The 20000-nt window shown below is 38.8% G+C and overlaps 2 protein-coding genes across 15 annotated transcripts in view; one reads left to right on the top strand and one right to left on the bottom strand.

Annotated features, from left to right (window-relative positions):
* Window positions 1-13426, top strand: part of LOC137984307 (activin receptor type-1-like) — a 15567-nt gene extending 2141 nt beyond the window's left edge. Inside the window, exons 3-7 of one of the 9 annotated variants that reach the window (XM_068831455.1) lie at window positions 783-801; window positions 4860-5168; window positions 5753-6676; window positions 7910-8043; window positions 9909-13426. In XM_068831455.1, the coding sequence (XP_068687556.1) occupies window positions 4880-5168; window positions 5753-6676; window positions 7910-8043; window positions 9909-10130 (1569 nt within the window). In that variant the 5' untranslated portion in view covers window positions 783-801; window positions 4860-4879 and the 3' untranslated portion in view covers window positions 10131-13426. Of the gene's footprint in view, window positions 1-782; window positions 802-1890; window positions 2055-2097; window positions 2473-2503; window positions 2882-2906; window positions 3210-3236; window positions 4779-4859; window positions 5169-5752; window positions 6677-7909; window positions 8044-9908 lie in introns of those variants that run through there. The other 8 variants (XM_068831459.1, XM_068831454.1, XM_068831456.1 and 5 more) reach the window with 8 other exon arrangements.
* Window positions 13427-16747: 3321 nt separating this feature from the next.
* The window catches only part of LOC137984763 (uro-adherence factor A-like), a 23657-nt gene continuing 20404 nt past the window's right edge, over window positions 16748-20000 (bottom strand). For all 6 annotated transcript variants that reach the window (XM_068832032.1, XM_068832036.1, XM_068832033.1 and 3 more), the window contains one exon: window positions 16748-20000. This exon is cut by the window's right edge and continues 470 nt beyond it. In XM_068832032.1, coding sequence (XP_068688133.1) covers window positions 17634-20000 — 2367 coding nt within the window. In that variant the 3' untranslated portion in view covers window positions 16748-17633.

The raw sequence follows: 20000 nt of genomic DNA, 5'->3' as shown, positions 1-20000 counted from the left end.
TATTTACACGTGTACAATCTTTGTTCATCAACAGTTCGTGACCATAAATTATAATTGTTGTCAATTTCACATCATGTAACCAACACTGTGAAGTGCTTTTAACATGAATAGAGAGCCTGTTTTTTGAGGGGTTTGAGGTGGCTGAAATATAGTAGTAAGTTAAAGGAACCACAAATTTTGCAGTTTGATCTTCAGATGTTATCATTTCTCGACAGTTCATTTGTCTTGCAGTCTTGACTTTTCGTGCTTTCTCAGGGCCTCAGTCAATGGCATTACATGTATATTATAATTTTGTTTTTCACGTTGCTGAAAAGTACCCATCAGTCATACCACTCGTAACAGTGAAGTCTCAAATTTTACATTGCGTGTCAGAAGTAGTTGTTTGGATAAAGACCAATTTAGTGTAAGGCTCTTGCATGCTGTTCTTGATGAATTGAATGCCTTCAATTGGTTGGTTTGTAGATTACACTTTATTGATATTATATCAATAATGCATGGAGGACCAATCTAGACATGATCTATATTTCTGTTCATAATTTTTGAAAAAAATGTTTAGAGTTTTTATAATCTTTTATTTGATTATCAAATCAATGTAAATTCTGCCGATCCTTCTTTCCCTTGATGATCCAGAGGTTGTATAATTTATGCAAGAGAGTGTTTCCAAGTTGTTGTTTTTCATTGTATTGCTGCATATAAACACGTAAATAGGGTTTCTCCTTTGTCAAGAGTTAAGCAAATTGTTCATATTTGGTTTTTTAGTACCTTTTGTTTTTTATTTCCAGTTTTACCCCTGGCTGACCAGTAAGTAATTTTCTTTTCTTGGCAATCTTGATTTTTATTGTCATAATTGGAGAGCTGCTTTTTTAGCTTTGAATTCTAATTGGAAGTGGAGTTGGAGAACAATACATTCTGTCTGCAAGATGCAAAGGGCGTTCGGGTTCTCTGACAGCTTTTGTTAGTTAAAAATTATATAGTGTTACATTCGTTGAAAAGCATTTTTACCAGGTACTTAAAAGATTCCATCTCTTGGTAGAGCGAATTCTTTTAACCTATTTTTAGTTGACACCACTTCCATTCTCATTAATAGAAAGTGATGCAGAGTGCATGGCTGTTGTAGTGGACTGAGAGCAGTCTCATTTCTCACAATGTTGCCCGGGTCAAATTCCCAGAGTCGGTGTCATATATGGGTAATGAGGTTATTGGTTCTCTACTCTGCTCTGAGAGGTTTTTTTTCCGGGTATTCCAGTTTTCTCCTCTCCTCAATAAACCAACTTATTATTTGATTTGAGTTAATGTTGATTTCAGTTTATAGTGTCCCCAATTTGTGCTCCAGCGCTTAAGAAGACTAAACACTTATTATAAATAAAGTTCCTTACCTCACCTTTGACCAGAATCCTGTGACATGTCATTATCAAACCATTTTGTTTATTACTGTATAAGATTTATTTTGTGCTTTAAGTAACTAATAGTATGTATAGAATTATATACAGTTGCTTGTACTGCTGTTGTATTCCCCTTTGTCTTACCTAAGGGTTGGTTTATCCAGTCTATTGTACAAATCTGGCACATGAGTCATTTTAAAAAGTTGTGTTAAATTACTAGCCTCAAATAATATTTGTATAACACACAGCAGGAGGTTAGGTATTTTCATTTATAGTTAATGATATTTACTCTTTCACTTTGTTTTGTTTTAATTTATCATCAAACTCAGTTTGTTTAATTAATTTATACCTTTTATTTAATTTTGTGCTTATCTCCTTGAAAGCTCCTTATGATAACCGGTTTAAATAAATTGTGGATTTAGGTGGACCACAAAGAAAAGGTTCAAGGGCATTGGCCAGTTGAACAGTCTTCATTATTGTATTAATTATTGAAGTATGTAGTCAAGGGATTATTCTTGGGTACGTGGCTATTTCTGCTTTCATCTCAAAGCTGGCTGCAGGAAAGAAGATTCAATAAATTATATGAAATAGAAAGGTAACTCAAAGCAAGCTGCTTGTACAATCAGATCATGGCATCTTTTGCTTTGGACACTTTGAGGTACTACTGAAGAGGTAATTTGCAACTTATACAAAGAGTGGATTTTTTTCACTTCAATGTTACGCTAGAGTTAGCTTCGATCTTTCAAGGTTGTAGTTGAGTGGTTGTGCAAGACAGGGGGCCATTCAATAGCTTATTTTCTTAGATTCAGTTTCAAGTGCTTTGAATGATGCAAATCTGTGCAAGATAGACGTGGACATGATCTTTTCATTCCTCAACTGGAAAAGTGGAATCCAATCATAATCGTCCTAATTGAATTAAGTAGAGGAATTCTTGGGCACCTGGCTTTTGTGCTTTTGCCTCAAAGCTTGCTGCAGGAAAGAAGACTCAATTGATACAATTTATATTGTTAAAACAGTTAAAGATTGTTAAACGCCCACTGTGTGCATCTGAAAACAATCACCATCACTGTAGAAAGTCAGTCAACCACATGTATGTAGCCTTGATTGGAATTCTAATTTACACCATGAGACGAGTCAATATAGTTATCACTCCTGGCAAGAGCGTTATTAATTCTATTTTCAGAAAATTATATTAATTATTATTATTTTTGTTTTGTTTGTCATACTCCTGTACAAACAGTGACAGTAACCATCGCGCTTGTAAGCATCTCGGCAAATACACTGTAAGACATTCAATATCAGAATGCCTACATACATGTTAATTATACACGATAACCTATTCTTACTCTCAGTAAGAATATTGAGTCAAGTACACAATCACTTCGTTCAAGTTTGGCTTGGAGCTGACAGTCATTCAACATACGGAGCCTAGTGGTATTGTATATTTGAGTATTAAAAGTGCAGTTATTTCAATTGAAAGTTTCAGATGTTGCTGAATGGTGAGCTTCTTGTATATGATATTATTATTTTTGTAGCATATGTCACAATATTGTTATGCCATTTCATGTAGTGTTTGAATTTTTAATCAGAGACTGCTATTAACAAGCTAATCTTTGGTGAGCCAGTTACTTGTGATAACACAACCAAGGAGAGCAACATGCATGGTTCTTGTTAATATGACTTTGGTATATCCGGATATCCTTGAATGTCAGTTTAAGGGCCATTTTGCAACTGTTTCCTTTTCTTTTTGTTAGAATGACGTTCCATCTCAAAATAAGATTCCTTCAAGATTACTCTTCAAATGTTTAAATTTCAATATTGTCAATAGTAAGAGTTTTTATGTTACTAATGTTTAAAAAACAAGCAGCAGTGTTATTTAAAGTCTCTTATAGTGTTTGAGCAATTACGTGACGACATTTATAATACCTAACCTAAGGTGTAAATTATTAAAATACCCAAGTACATCTAGAAGCTACAGGTCAAGACATGCTACGGCTAATTCTCAGCTATTTTGGATCATGCACTGTATAAGCTCATAAGCTCTGAAAAATCACATTTAATCCGATTCACACACATTGTGTAGAATAAAATTACACCTGAGTGCCTAGTATCCTTCTGTTGTTTTTGGCAACAGACCCAGACATTTTGTACATTTTGTATGATCATCTTCTGACTCGTTTTTGTAGTCAGCAATCAGCTGTACCAGAAGCACAACATGACCTTGCAGTGCATAACTTGCAACTCTCTTTTTCTTGGGGCAAAGCTGGGGATTTTTTGGACACCAATTTTATGCCCAAATATGGACAAAAATAAGATCAAAGCTGCGCGAGCAGGAAAATGCACGAGCTATGTGTACATCTAAGTAAGGAAATTTTTAAACTTAAAAACCCCAGCTCTGATCAGAGATAAACTAATGCTTCAGGGTCATGAGCTTCTGGCTGTACTTAGCCATCTGTTGTGCATCTTTGTTCTTGAGCTTGCATTCATAAAGGACATCTTTAAACATCACACAAGTAGTATGACATGGACCAAAATTAATGTTTAAATACACATTTACTGTAAAAGTACTGTGATTTTATAAAAAGCCAATATAAAATAATGATTATCCTGAAACTGGTTGTAGTTTTTGCTCTCCCTATTCTTTCACTATACTATACATACATGTCACTGACATTATAAGGACTCATCAGATATCTTTTGGTATAGCCAACTTGTCAAGCATCTGATTACCATATTTACTTGAATAAGCACCGCAAATGAAGCAGAAAAGTTAAGTGCCGCAGTGCCATCTGGTGCAGTGCTTATGCGAGTATTTCCATAAGATGATAGAAATACACTTTAATCGCTGCAATGCAGTTCTAAGCCAGCAATGGGAATATTTTCATCAATAGTGATGTTTTTAAGTTCAAAGTGAGTATATCTTGATGCTCTTTCATTCAGTTCCCTCTTCCAAATCTTCGCGTTCTTCAGTTCTTGAAAATCTGTGGAAAAGTATTGACGAGGCTGTTATGAAAGCCAAAACTAGGGTTTAAGCTTCAAGTCGGTAAGCCATGAAAAAATACTCATGAAGTAAATTTAATTGTACAATCGAAATATTTTGTCTCTGTGGTATGAGCCTTTTAAATATGTGCTGCCCTCAAATAAGCACCTCACTCAAATAAGTGCCGCACCGGAAACACGAAAAATTAATTAAATAAAATTAAGCGCCATGGTGCTTATTTGAGTAAATAGTCGACAATTAACACTCTGAATGGTGGTGGGAAACCGGAAGTTAATACTGTTTATCTCGTTAAGATGCATAACATGCCAAAAAAAACAAAAAACAATTAGTTGAACTTTTGAAAATCACATGTTATGGAATGAACCTGATGTATATATTGTACCCTGGAAGGCTATGTAAGTACTAATGATATGAAGATCTTAAGCAATGATTTAAAGCAATGTTTTGTTTTTATTCACTTACATTTCAATTCACAGGGCAAACCAATGTAACAAAAATGCCCTCACTGCATGGTAATTCAACAGAAACACCTACATCACCTTTAATACGAATGAACTGTCACTGCAATGACTGTGGACAGTCTGGAAGAAGCTGCAGAGCAAAACTGGGCTGTTTCTCTGCACTAGAGCCAGATGACAATGGCCGCTTTACTGTCAAAAGGGGATGTATAGATACCCCACTGCGTTTAAGGATAATTTGCCAAAATGCAATGAACCCCATTTACTGTTGTGACAAAAGTTGGTGCAACTGGAACATAACTCCTCCATTTCCAACAGAACCACCAAGTAAGTGTGTTTTCAATGGTTACAGCATTAAAATAAATCATAAACCACTGTGCCTATATTTCCTTGGTTTGAATTTCTGTGTATTTACCCTCTAGGAAATTACTTAAGTTAGACATCACTGTCCCCGTCACCTCACCTATTGTTTTCACAAAGTTAACTCAGGACTAACGTTTTGGTATTGGGCAAGCCTGGCGATTATTTCATATAATTCGATACCTTTGAAAAAAAAATGACATCAGTGTATCATTGTCTATAGTCAGAAGTTCATGACCTTGAAGTGTTTAACTCTGTTTCAGAGCTGGAGTTTTTTGAGTTTAAAATTTCCTTATTTGGATGTAACTTAGCTCACACATTTTCCAGCGCGTGCGGCTTAAGTCTTCTTTTTGTCCATATTTGGGCATGACATGCCCAAATATGGTGTCCAAATATTGGTGTCCTAATTCTTGCTATGGACAGGTATGTGTATGCGAGTGTTTTATGTAAAAAAAGGAATGTTTACTTTCTTGAACCCTTAACCTCTGTTTACTTGTGAAAATATGGTCTGATTGTGTGCATTTACAACAGAAACATTTCCCTCTCAACAGCAAATTCTTCAAGCAGAATCCAATCAAATGAAGGTGACCAGAATTTAGATTTCATCCTGCTAAGCATCTTTTCACCAGTAGCTGTGCTGGTGCTGCTCATTGTTATCATGTGCCTAATTTACAAACATCTACAGAAAAAGCAGCTCAGAAAAGACAAGTATCCAAACCTTGGCTACACACGGTACTCGGGTACGGGTAATAAACAAGGATTAGGTGCCGTGCTAGAGTGCTGGTCCTGCCAGAGTGATTCAGAATTTCACCCACTTGCTCAGCGCACATCAGCGCAGGATTTAGACTTGATTAAAGTGATTGGTGAAGGGAAGTTTGCAAAGGTTTGGAGAGGCCTTTGGCATGGAGATGATGTGGCAGTGAAGTTGTTTCACCCCAGCAAGGTTGAGGTGTTTAATAATGAAGTAAGCGTCAACAGTGTTGTGGGAAATCAGCAGAATATTCTCAGACTTCAACACTCTCACAGTGCATTTTCCTGGAATCAAATCACTTACAGCTGCATTGTGATGGAGTATCATGAAAATGGGTCGTTGTTTGATTTGCTTAATCACAGAACTGTCAATATACAGGAAATGTGCTCGTTAGCTCTCTCTGCGGCCCGAGGTTTAAGCCATTTGCATGGAGAGATTTATCGAAAAGATGAAACATTTTCCATAGCTCATTGTGATATCAAGTCAAAAAACATATTGGTGAAGGCAAATCTCACTTGTGCGATAGGGGGCCTGGGATTAGCTGTCGTTGATAAATGGAAAGACGAAATCAGTTTGAAGAAGCAGAATTTAGGCACCCCACGTTATATGGCTCCTGAAATATTGGATGATACTGTGTTCAAGTCATTTGAGTCTTACAAGAGAGCTGACATGTATTCCTTTGGTCTTGTCATATGGGAGATTGTGAAAAGAACTTTAATAGAAGGTATTCTTAACTTAAATCCTGTGTACGTCTTTTCTTAATTTTGAATTTTGCACTCAACACTGAAGCAAGGGGGAAACAATTTTTCTTTGGATTTCAAAACTATATTAACAAAACACTAACTAAAGTGACCCATGTTTTAAGCCTTGATTTCAAAAAGACACCTCTTTATTTTAACTGTAATTTTTTGCTATTTAATGGTCTGCCATTATATACTAACATTATGTTCTTGAGAGAGCTGGATCGAGAAGAAAATGACGTCAAAGGCTCACTAGTTTAAGAATGCAATACGTGTGTACACCGCAGAATTAATATGCAGCACGGGGGTTTTGGGCTTTCAGACTTTTAAACTCACGCTTTGCATATATAATAAGCTGCATTCACACGCTGAAATTTTAAGCTAGTGAGCCTCTGACGTCACTTTTCCCCGGATCCAACCAACTGAGGTCCAATCAGTCAGTTTTGAACGTGAGTAATGGCGGACCGTGAAATCCAAAACTTACACTCAAAGTAAACGGCCTTTGGATAAAAATCAAAGCTCAAAATTTTGCCAGTCGGGTGTTAAGCAAACACACTTTCAAAATCTGAAGGAAAAAAGGAAGTGGTTTTTTTAATCACAGAGGCACTTTAAATTGAACATTAAAGACCGGATTTCACAAAATTAGTTTGTTGACTATGTTGTAGCACAATGCATGGTATTGTACATATCATTGCAATGTGTTCATTGAAGTAAGGATGCTGTATCCTTGGAATAACTTTGTGCATTGGTGTGTCACTTGAGCCCTATCACACTGATGGAGCGATGACATGGATGAATCAATGTACAAAATTCAATTCTCAACGATGGGAAAAAATCTACTTTACCTCTGTGGCCTAGTTGTCCATAATTTCCAGTTTCTGTTGCAGCAAGTGTATCTTTGTGGTTTTCCCTCCTGCCAGCCTTGCATGTAATTATGCATTATTTTTGTGAACGAAGCCCAGGTCCAACAAAATCCGCGTCAACATTTTCAAGTTCAATCCGAGGCTACTTAGGAAAATTTAATTAGCCAATTTGGAGCAGTTTTTTTTTTTTTCAAAATCATTACTTACAGTGTTCTTTCCAGCCTCTTTATTTTCCCAGAGCTTAATACTATTGTGGGGTCTGTAATGCTCAAGAGGTTTTTTATAACTTTGGTAAAACATGTTGATCTTTGTTAACCATTTCTGTTGACTCAGTGGTTTTATATGGTTTTGAAGGCAAGATGCTTGAAGCATATGAATTGCCATATCACGGTATGGTGCCAGCTGAACCCACAGCCGAGGACATGAAAAAAATTGTGGTTTCTCAACAGAAAAGACCATTTGTACCCAATAGATGGTCAGAGAATAGTGTGAGTATTAAATTCATCTTTCTCTTGTATATTTTAATTTAATAATTTTGTTAAAATTTTTTATTGACTTATAATCTTTTTTACAAGAATTACAGTATTGTGAAAAAGTAATGAGAGCGAAATGCGCGAATTTCGTTCTTTGTCCCTGCGAACTTTCGACGAAATTTCCCTCGAAAATTCGAGCGTCGTTTCGCGATGTTTCTAGTGTAATTTCGCTAAAACAAAGAGAGAAATATCGCTGCATTTTCGAGCCCAGCGCGAAAATTCGCTAAAACAAAGAGAGAAAATTTGCCGCATTTTCGAGACCAGCGCAAAAATTCGCTCTAAAAACAAAGGGAGAAAATTTGCCGCATTTAGTGACCAGCGCGAAAAACCAAAAGCGTAATTTCGCTTGTTGTCGATTTTGGCCATTACAGGGTATGTTACACTGTGAAATGTTTCCTTCAACTTGTCCCGCCACAACGTCGCCAACACATTGCAAGACAAGTTGCATGAAATATTTCACAGTGTAACGGCGCCTTAAGAAAGTAACTTTTAGCTTGGAAACCTTGAGACTGTAAAACAAACATGAGGTCTATTTTGTCTGGACATTTGCATGGTAAGTTTGAAAGAAAAGCACTTAATAGGGTGAGATGTTGCGTTCTATCCCGTACATTCTAGTGTTGTGCTCGCTGGTAATACCCACAGAAACTATACCAAAACAACAAATTTTCGCTCGAAAATTCGGAACGAATTATCGGTCAAAGCGAATTTTCGCTCAAAATTTCGGAACGAATTGTCGGTCAAAGCGAATTTTCGCTCGAAAATTCGCGTCAACTACAACAATAGGCATTGCGAAAATTCGGCGAATTTTCTGCGAACTTTCGCGGTGGACAAAAATTCGCCATTTTTCGTCGAAAAGCCCCGAAATTCACGCATTGCGGCGAATTACGTTCTCATTACGTTTTCACAATACTGTAAGTACAGTGATACAGGCATTTTGATTGGTTCTGACATATGATCTGGTGGAGGACAGATGGGATATTAGCTGAAGTCATCATGAAAATTAGTTTTAATTCTTTATGATATGTAAAACAATAGATTCCATGTTGCCATGCATCTGGTCAGTAATCACAGATAATGTCAAAATGTGGTAAGAGCATCAGTGATGCTAATGACTATTGCCTTGGGCACCACTTTTTTGTTCCACATTTTGACATCATCTGTGATTTATTACTGAAAAGACACATAGCAATATGGAATCTACTCGGTATTTGTTAGTTCTGTTTCAATTGGGGAGAAATAAGGACTCATTCACTAGAAAGTGACTTTTCCAGTGAAAAGAGTGTCTTCTGGCGGTTTGAAATCCCAATGTCAGAAGTCCCATTGCTTCTCAGTAGATGAGTATGATAAATACGTTTATTCTATTCACCTTCAATGATATTTTTCAGGGACGTTTTTGAAGTTCATTCTAGGGAGGTTCATATGTAGGCTAATACCATATATATAGCATAATGTTGACATGTAGCACGTACAGCTCAAAAATTGTCATCCACACACTTTTGTACCATGTTGGTCTACCATTTAATTGTAGACCAAAGTGGTACAAAAAATTAATGTTAAAACATTGTTAATAATAACAAATTATTATGAGTTATGTGCCAACGGAGCTAGTAACATTACATGAATCAACAAAGTTCACATGGCTTTGCAGAGGCGATGGGTTCGAATGCCATTAGAGCCACCTCAATTTAAGGTGTCTATAAGACTATAATTGCTTTAAAATATTATTGTCCAGATAAATGTGAAGATCATTTCTCACTTTCGTCTCTAGCCCACATGAACATATTTTCACACTGCTTTTCCTTTGTTCATTTTCTTCCAAGGTCCTCGAGTCTGTTGTAAAAATGATGAGAGATTGCTGGAAGCAAAATGCCCCAGCACGCCTGTCATCACTCAGAGTGAAAAAGAACTTGTCGAAGCTGATGGAAATGGTTAAACCAGCTCCCAGCAATACCACTCTGTCACAAGAATATGCAATAATATCAGATGTAAACATTCACATCCCAGAGACTTCCAGTGAAAATCATGGCTCTGTGAAGGTTTGAGCTTGTTGAAATGTATTCCTAGAAGTGAATCCTATACAGTGCACTTCCAGTTGGTAGTGGCAAATCAGTTAAACTGTTGCTAGAGCCTTATGGCTCCTGCTGTTGGCTTGATTGACAATAACCTGATTTTGGGGTTGTAGATTCGCTGCAGCCAATTCAATCTGAAGGACACAATGGCGATTCTTAAAGGGGCTAGGTCATGCTATTTTAAGTAATTTTGTTTAATTTTGTTATTTATGAGCTCTAAACGTCAAATTGGCAGAGCAAGAGTCTTTCATTCGCAAAATCACAGCCACATAACAACTGAGAATGATTTTCCAGCTTTGTAAATGACGTTTTGATATAGACTGATATAAATTTGAAAAAAGGTGGCCCGACGTTTTTCAAATTTACCCTAATTCAATCCATTTCAATCCTCTCCACTTTTGTCCATCTATGTCCCTTCTTGGCTTCCCTGTGTTTTGTTAGAGTTCTTTTATAGTTTTGAACAGTTATTTTGATATTTTAGTTAATTCTATGACCATTTGATCAGTGCCGAAATTGCCAAAATTGTGTGACCTAGCCCCTTTAAGAATGTATTTACAGTGTTGTTAGCTGCTGAATTGTCATTTTTCATTCCTGTGCGGGTCTGAATATGAGAGAGATGGTGTGGGTTAACATGTTTGGAAAGTGCAAGGTTTAGTTGGGCAAACAAAGCAATAAGCCTTGTAAAATAATGGTTTTGGCTGGTGCTTGAGTCTTCATCAGTTAAAAAAAATTAATGTTAGTGTACATGATTCAAAGAGCATCACGTCGAACGAGGGCTGAGGAAAATTCCACGTGAAGTTTCAAGAAAAAACGTAGCGTGACACAATAAGCGATAAGCCATTAGGTTTTACTTTTTTTGGTTATTCCATTCAATGACTGTGAACGATATACAGGTCATGGGTCGTCCAGTGAAATGTGGCATACCATGCAAAAAAATTGGGGTAAAAAAGATGAAAACGTACTTTAATAACCTTAAATAACCATAAAACCTACTTTAATTATTAATGATCCTTTTTTTGTAGTGCTGTATGTAGCACTTTGACCGAATGAGTCTTTGAATGGGTAGTTCTCTCTAGAAGTCTGATACACTAAGTGCATCACCTTGAAAGTTCTTAGTGGTTGCAAATCTGTGTTCTTAAAGCTGCATTTACATGTTTTCCTTTCTTAGCCATAAATTATTGTCTTGTCACAAATCCCTTTATTTATTCGTCATTCCATTTAGAGTCAAGGACTTTTGTTGTTCTCCCTGGCGTAAACCCAATTTATACTGTACATGTATTGCGCATATACAGCTATGCTTAACATGGAGGAATGAACGATTCCCAGAAGGGAAAGGGCCAAGAGATACCCCCTTATTAATAATTACCAGGGTATCCTGCAAGAAAATACACTTTAAGGTGGCTTGCTACAGTTTTCCAAAGAAAAAGATCAAGATTTTGAAATCTGTGAAATTAGAGCAACAGGATGTCTCTTCTGAAATGTTAGTCACTGCAATTGATGTAAAATGTAATTTTACCTACGGTAACAAATAAATGCAAATCAGGGGGAAATGCTAACTATAGTGCCCAAGCTCCTGGAGGGGGACATTTCAAAGGCCTCTTTTCTCAAAAACTAGCCATATGACCCCACCTTAAAATTTCAGGATTCCTTAGCAAGAAAAAATAGTCCTGTATAGAAGAACTTGAAATATTTAAATCCGTCAGACAGGTTTTTTGCAAAGGGCAAAAACCTCGATTTTCATCTATTTCGATGTTACTGAAAATTGAAAAACTGTCTGATAGATCTTTTCTAAAAAATGTTGACAGTTTCGTCTTCATATTGTTTACTAATTCCCAAAATTTTGACCCTGGTCGTTTGGCTAGGTTTTGAGAGGAAGGCATTTCAAATGTCTAGTTCTCAGTCCCCCCTCTGGGAGCTCGGTCACTATATTTAGCATTTTCCCCTGATTTGCATTTATTTGTTTGGTAAAATTACATTTTACTTCAATTGTAGTGACTAACACTTAAGAAGAGACATCCTGTTGCTTTAATTTCACAGGTTTTAATATCTTGATCTTTTTCTTCTGAAAACTGTAGAGAGCCACCTTAAAAAGCAACTATGTTAAGAAATTGTCAAGGGGATTTCATCTTTGATTTCTAAGGTGAAGGGAGTCTAAAGGAGTTCAATGAGGTGGGAAATGAAGGTGAAAATTAAATTAATTAATGAAAGTATGCCAAAAAGCTTTAACTCGGAAAATACATTGAACCCAGGTTAGCTCTAAATGTAGTTGCTAGGAAACTAGCACCTGATCCTGCCATTACTCTTACAAGCACTTAGAAGGCGATGCACTAGTTGAAATTGCTCCCAAAATTTTATCTTACTTTGTCATTTTCTTTAGATTTACTCTCAATCCTGAACAAAAAGAGTTGAAACCTTTTCCACTTTTTGAACTTTTGGACCACAACTTGACAAGAAGGCCAGCAAGGCTCCCTCCCCTCCCCTCCCCTCCCACCAAAACAAGTATGTTTGTCGGAAGGGGGACCATAATGAGTATAAGATTTACATCATAGAAAACATTTTTTTAGATAAGGAACAAGAACAAATATCTCAATAATTATTGTTTAGGGTCAAGGATTTTGCCTTGAGTTTAAGGTTTATATTAGAATTTTGAGAAATTTTTTAGCACCCTGACATTGTAGGAAACAACTAAGAAATATTGCCAATCGGTTTTTCTTGAACGTCGCATCACAATTTGGCTGATCATTCTTAAACTGATTCTCAGAAGGTCTAGGTCTCTCGTGTCACGCACACTATACTCCCTTCCATAAGATGGAGAAGGGAAGGGAGTAGAGTGCGTGACACGAGCGCCCTGGACCGTCTGAGAATCAGGCTAGATCATTCTATGATCGATGTTTAAACTTTGAGGATTGATTAGCCTTCTTCACAGACGTTCTTTTGCTTTGTCACGCAATCTTTCCCCCTTCTTTATTTTGGAGGAAACATTCTGTGACGAACCAATGTCTTCGAATAAGGCTATTAAAGAGGTGATAGTTGAACTGCACATCATAGGAAATAGCTTTATGTAGACAAATTTTTGAAATAGTCGAGTTGCTTTTTCTTTAATCACAACCTTGCAGAAATGAAGTTAAAAATTTGCAAGGAATATCAAGTACAAATTTAGGCCGTTTTTGATTGTTAGGAAAAATTGTCAGAATGCCTTGCTGATAAAACATGCTATAATTCAAACTGGATGCAGGCTGTAAAGTATAATTAAACATTAATTCATATTGTTTGGTTGAGTAGTTGTCGTTCTGAGTTTATATCGATGCGCTTTTCTTGTTTACGCTCGCGTGCCCAGCATGCCTGCTCATGTGCGCAGTAGACCAGCGAAGGGGGGCAAAACACGACTTTGGCCGTCTTGGTAACGTTCTACGCTCTAATTCAACACCTTTCGGAAGCGAATGTCTCGTTTTGAAAAGATACTTGTACAGAGATTGTGTTCTCAAAGTATGGCGAATAGGGCTTAACTGTAGAATACGCGGCTGTCCTAGCGAATTTGGACCCCTCTAGATTTTGAGCTCCGTTGCAAATCCGCTAACTAAACCCGCTAGCGGATTAAGTCCCCCTTCGGGGATTTAGACACCCCCCTCCCCCATTACAGCTTATTGAACTGTTTATCGAGGCAGAGTTAGATTTACTGGCGAAACTGACCGATACCATAAAGCATAAATCTTTGAGAAAAGTACAGATCAGTTAATTTTTCAGTAAAGGTTGTTTAAAGCATCCGCGGCAGGGGTCCAAATCCGTCGTGACACCGTCCACTCCAAAACACTTCAAAAAATTGCAGTTACGCGCAAACCGTGGCTACTTGGCTAAGTTCAAACAAAGGCAAAAAAGAACCTTGAGCAGGGTATACCTCGTTCTTAAAGCGTCAAAAAAGGTGAGGCATCCCACAGCGATGATCGTCAGTGATCCATGCAAGAAATAGAAGTACAGTGGAAACTTACATAGCCACGTAGCCGCGTAACCGTGTAGTCACAGTTTACGCGTTTGCACGTTAACAACATACTCACTCACTCACTCGCGTAGCCGGGAACGAGGAGGAGTTGCTTCGCGAAGTCCGGTATTCTGCAGTTATTCCGCGAAGAGACTCGAGCGACAACGACAGTGAAAGACATTTGTCAATTCATAGAAATCCTTGTAATCAATCTCGAAGAAATTGCCACAAATGTTAACACGCCCGATCCCAGGGATCCCCTCGTCAAGAAGTATGCCCCTTGTATTCATTTGCGAAGTGACGGAGGGAAACTAAAGCTTCTTTCGTGCCAAACTACCTGCCCCGGCGACCTTCGGTGACAAGCGGGATGCAAAAAAGAAAATCGCTTATACTGAGTCCTTCCTAAGCTTTATCCTTTGGCCAGTGTGTTAGGAGGCAGTGTGGCCGAGTGGTTAGCTAGGGCGCTTGCCTTGAGATCCGGAGATCCCGGGTTCAAGACCCGCGCTGACCACTCTTTGAATTTGTTCCTGATAGTCCTTGGTTCAACTTCCCAGCTGCACTTGTAAATAGCCAACTGGTTTGCCTCTGGCCAGTTGGGATTCTTAACAGTTGTAGTTGTTGTGTTCTATTGTTTCGTTGATTGTGTTTCATTGGCCCGGAAAAGCCCCTATGGGGAGCGGGGTCAATTAAGTATGTAAGTATGTATGTAGGTATGTAGCCTTTCATAAGAATAACTTAAATTAAGCTGGCTCTACAACCTTAGGATAATTTATCGACTTTTTGTCAAAGAATTCACGTGCAATAAGCTACTGCCACAGTTACATGAAAAAAGTGATCCACGCCTTGCGTGTAAGGGCCACTCAACAACAGATGCTCTTATATTCATGTGATAAGCCATTTCCGAGGCAGTAGATGGTGCCAATCTGGGAGCCCGGATCTTCTTCGCTGACTTTTCGAAAGGCTTTGATCTAATTGGCCATAAAATTTTATTGAATGAGTTGCAAAAACTAGAGGTTCACCCGGCGCTCATCAGCTGGATTGCTGCGCTCCTAGCAGATAAACGGCAGGCTGTTTGAATAGGTGCAACATGATCAGATTGGAAATTCCTCAAGGGAGGTTTGCCTCAGGGAACTAAACTGGGAGTGATACTTTTCACAATAATGAATATTATGATTATCATTATTTGGAATTTGGAATTTAAGTCATCAGTAGGAACCGAGCTATAATCTGTGGCAAAAGTAGTTGGGGCGAAAACGCCAGAATAGGCCTGAAAATCTCTCAGGCGTCATAAACCAATCAGAACTGTCAAAATTAAAAAAAACCCCTCCATAATCGGGTTCCGCCCCCCCCCCCCCCCCACCCCAATCAATGTTGAAATAGGCCAGGGAATTTCTGTACACTATTTACAACAATGTTCTTAGGGGAGGGGCAGTTATTCAAAGTAAGTAGGAAAACCAACTTAAAAGGGTGAATAGCCCACTTTCGATATATTAAAATTCAGTCCTAAGCAAAAGACATCATCTCGAGGCTCTAGGGAATAAACTCATACAAATCGTTATATTTATTCCCCAGAGCCTTAATTAATTAATTTTTAATATTTAATTTTAATATATCGAAAGTGGTCTATTTCCCAAGACTTTTGCTTGTTTGTTTGTTATTTATTTGTTTGAGCAGGTCGAAGTTTTGGCAGCTATTAAGCTGATGTGGACCTGCTATACCCACCCACCCATATTCTCACAGAGGACAGCCACAACACCGGGAACTTCATCCCCTACTCTTCTTGATAAGTGTGTCCCACGTCCCACAGGGAACTAATGAACATGGAAGATATTTGTGAGACGGGGCCTACGGTTAATAGTCTTTATCCGAGAAGACTTGAAAGTCTAACCATTTGCCGGTGCCGCTGATTGCAGGTGCACGTACGGCTTAAGGGCTAACATTTTTTCCCCATCTCTGTCTAAATACTACGGTGGGTGTATAAGCGATCTGCGGGTCGAAATTATGCCATAATCCAATGGGTATCATGCTTCAGTGGACTGGATATTTATTGTTTTAATGCAAGCCTCCCCCTCCCCCCCCCCCCCCCAAAAAAAATATATATACATATATAAATATATATTATTGATCCTGTTTTGGTTCATCATGCAATGTGATGAGCTAAAAGAATGTCTGTTGAAGGAGGCGACCTTAAAGGGGCTAGGTCACGCTGTTTTCGGTAATTTTGTTTAATTTTGTTAGTTATGAGCTCTAAACGTCAAATTGGCAGAGCCAGAGTCTTCCGTTTGCAAAATCACGGCCACATAACAACTGAGAATGATTTTCCAGCTGTTTAAATGACATTTTGATAAAAACTGATATAATTTTGAAAAAAGGTGGACCGACGTTTTTCAAATTTACCCAAATGCAATCCATTTAAATCCTCCCCAGTTTTGTCCATCCTTGTCCCTTCTTCGCTTTCCTGTGTTTTGTTTGAGTTCTTCTATAGTTTTGAGCCATTATTTTGCTATTTCAGTTAATTCTATGACCATTTGATCAATGCTGAAATTGCCTAAAATTGCGTGACCGAGCCCCTTTAATCTGGCCCTTTGACCCAAAGTTACTCGTGCACATGAGCTCTTCTCAGTACATTTATTTCCAACGATATTTCCAAGTACATTTCAGACTCCTTTTTCAAAACAACAGTTCAAGTGTGATTTCAGGCTCTCTTATGAAAATTAATATCCATTTGTATGTTAAGTAGTACTGATTACCATGCCAAAAAACTTTCACCAGTAGGTGCTTTGACCAAGATTTTGAACTTAGCAAAGGATGAATGTTTGCAAAAATATGAAAACGTCAAAAGTTTAAAATAGTGAACTAACTTTTATAAAGGTTCGAGTTGACTATAATAATTAGTTTTCTTTATTTTCTTTTTTTTCAAACCTTGTAAAGGTTACTAAATGTCTCATTATAAGAGTTACTAATGCTGTGGAGAGCTAAAAAGAACGGGTCGGTTACTACGGCAACAAAAACAGGTTTTTAACTTCCTTAATTTTTTTTTCTTAGCTTTTTTCTTGAACCTTGTAAAGGTCATTTTTATGGTAGGTTTTTTTCTCTACATTTCTAAGAAACAATAACTTATAAGTCGAAATAAAGATATAGAAATAATATCTTTCGTGACTTTCTTCGTTTCTTTCTTGAAGAAACTTGTAGGACTCGTTGAAATTATTGATTAGAGGGCCTACGTTTACAATGTACGAATAAAAACCATTCCATCAAGAGATGTGTTTTTTTTAATGTTTCAGCATTAAAACATGCTATTGGCTGTTTTTTTTTTTTTTTCTCATAGGCCCCAGTCACACGGCGGCCATATTGAATCCCGGAGGACTGGAAACTTGTGTTTTGCGCACCGAAACTCGTTCCCAAACATTTCAACTCGAGGCTCGGGGTATGAAATCTATTGTCTTTGGCCAATATGGCCGCCGCGTGAATAAAGTCCACTATTCGGCTTATTATCAACGTCAGATTGTCACCTCTGTGTCCCAAATATGAGCCTGCGTTGGAGAATGAATTGCCTGGTCATCGCTCAGTGGTCTGAACATATGATTGCTCCCTGCATCATCAGGCAGTAAATCGTTACCGTACTGATAAGAACGACTCGACTCCGGCCGTTGGCAATCATGTAAATCTTTAGTGTGTAAAAAACTATCCATAGAGGTACATCGACGCAAAGATCCCGGCGGAGATAAACTCGGATACACCAGTGTCACTTCTCCAACATACCTATCTCCAAAGAAGTAATTTGAACTCTCGTTCACAAGGATTCGAGGGTAAGGCACTGCGTTGCTGGCAGTCTTTTTCAGTTTTTTATCCCCGCTTTTCTTTTCGGTGTAAAAACTGTCCTCCATTCCAGTATAAATGACGCCATTCTGCGAAAATAATTTCTTGCGATTCAGCGAGGGGCTCTCAGTTGTCGTTTGTTGTGGGTTTTCTTGTGTGTCTCCAGAGTTTTGCTCGCGTGGGTGATAGAACAGCGGCAAGTCCGTTGGCAGACGACCCAACCGCTTTTTTGACATTGAACCATTCAGGTTTTTACTCTCCGATTGTTGCGATCTTGGGGTCTCTACGTATGCAGTCTCCTCTCCCAAGTCGTTGCTAGAACGTGGAGCCCTCAACTCCGCTCGCGCATGCTCAGAGCCTTTTGCAGTCGATTGCAGATTCGTGTCTGTTTCAGCCGCCATCACGTCCTCTGCTTCATTCACCTCCTTTGTCGGCCGGTGTTTGTTTCGCGTTTGCACAACAGTGTGCATGGATCGCGACCTGGTCACCGTGCTTGATTTTCGTTCGACATCCGCAGTCGTAGTTTCAGACTCCTTGCCTTCCTCGCCATCTTGGCTCTCTTGTTCGTTCTCAAGTGAAATTGTGACGTCATGCATAGACCTGGTCCTTCGATGTCTGTGTTTCCATCGAGATTTTTCCCCCCGGCGAAGGAACGACAATTTATTAAAGAGGTTTCGTCGGAGCTTTTGAGGCTCCTTGTCTTTGCTATCGCTCTCGTCTGAATCGTGTGAGTCAAACTTAAATTCCTCGCTTTCAGAATTCGTAAAGTTTTCGTTTGTTTTCAGGTTTTCCTTTTCTTTCTGTGCTAAGATCATTGCTTTCTCAAGCCAATCCTGAAGTTTTTTGTTAACTTGGTTGGCGAATCGATCGCGATCTTTTTGCGACTGCGGCCGTTTCACTGAGGTATTGATCGGGTGATCAGTGAGGTCGATACCTTCATCGACGCTTCCTACAATCAGGGAAGTTCTCTTGTTAGACAACACTAAGCTTGTTTCATTTCCCTCGCCATCTTCTTTGTCCGACTGAACAACTTCGCATTCGGAAGACCTCTCCGAAGGTGTTTTGGATGCCCTGTCGCCCGCCTTCGTGGCATCTCGCAACTTCCCGGTGAAGTACGCCTCCAGTTCATCAAGAGATTCTCGTTCAACAGTCATGCGTTCACACGATACAGATCCATTCCTCGAACGCAGCTCATGCTCACCGAGAGAATCTGAGTCCGAGCTGGGGCAGAGATCCTTTAGGGCACCTAAGAGTTTCTGCATCTCCGTTCCCAGGCTAGCGCGGCGCTGATCGAGCTGCCTTAAAGGATCACTATTGCTTACATGAAGTTTTTCCTTAGGTGAACCCTGGAGATCATTTAGTGAATTTAGCAATAAATCCATCTGACTCTCCAGTCTGATAAGCGGCTTGGGCTTTGCCAGTCCGTCTACGACATCTGATTGGCTGATAGCTTCTTGTATGCCTGCAGTTGGCTCTTTGGGTTCTGGACTGGGTGAAGGTGTTTTCTCTTTTAAAAACTCCGAAAACTTGTTCAATGCGTTCTTCAAAGGTTTTTGCCTTGGGGACGAATGAACTGTGTTTTGGGGTTGCTCAGCCGTAGTTAATTCTTCGTTTTGTGACGGCGACGTTAATGGACTTTGAGATATCCTGGTCGTATTGGTTGTCTCCGTTTCCAAGGTGTCACTACTAGAACCACTTCGTCTCATTTTCAAGGGGCTGGGCTTTTTCTCTTGCTTGTTGGTTTTAGGCTGGATAACAAGCCCCTCGGATCCTCTCCCGGCCATCAAGCGAGGATTGAAGAATCTGTCCAATTTCAGCAGGCTCGGAGTTTTCGTTTTTGATTTCCTTTCTTCACCTCCGCGGTAAATATCAATACTGGAGGCACTCCTCACCATTGCCAAATTAGTTTTGGGTTCCTTGTTCTCATTGTTTCGTCCTCCAAGGAGAACGTCTCCGCTGGACACTCTCCTTTCCATATTAGGTTTGCCAATTGGATTGGTCTTTGTGTCTATCGTGACCTCGCCACTGGAACCACGCCTTTCCATGTC

This window comes from Montipora foliosa, chromosome 14, assembly GCF_036669935.1.
Source record: "Montipora foliosa isolate CH-2021 chromosome 14, ASM3666993v2, whole genome shotgun sequence".
Classification (NCBI taxonomy): domain Eukaryota; kingdom Metazoa; phylum Cnidaria; class Anthozoa; order Scleractinia; family Acroporidae; genus Montipora; species Montipora foliosa.
The sequence above is the reverse complement of the archived record's forward strand: the minus strand, read 5'-3'. Positions and strand labels throughout refer to the sequence as shown.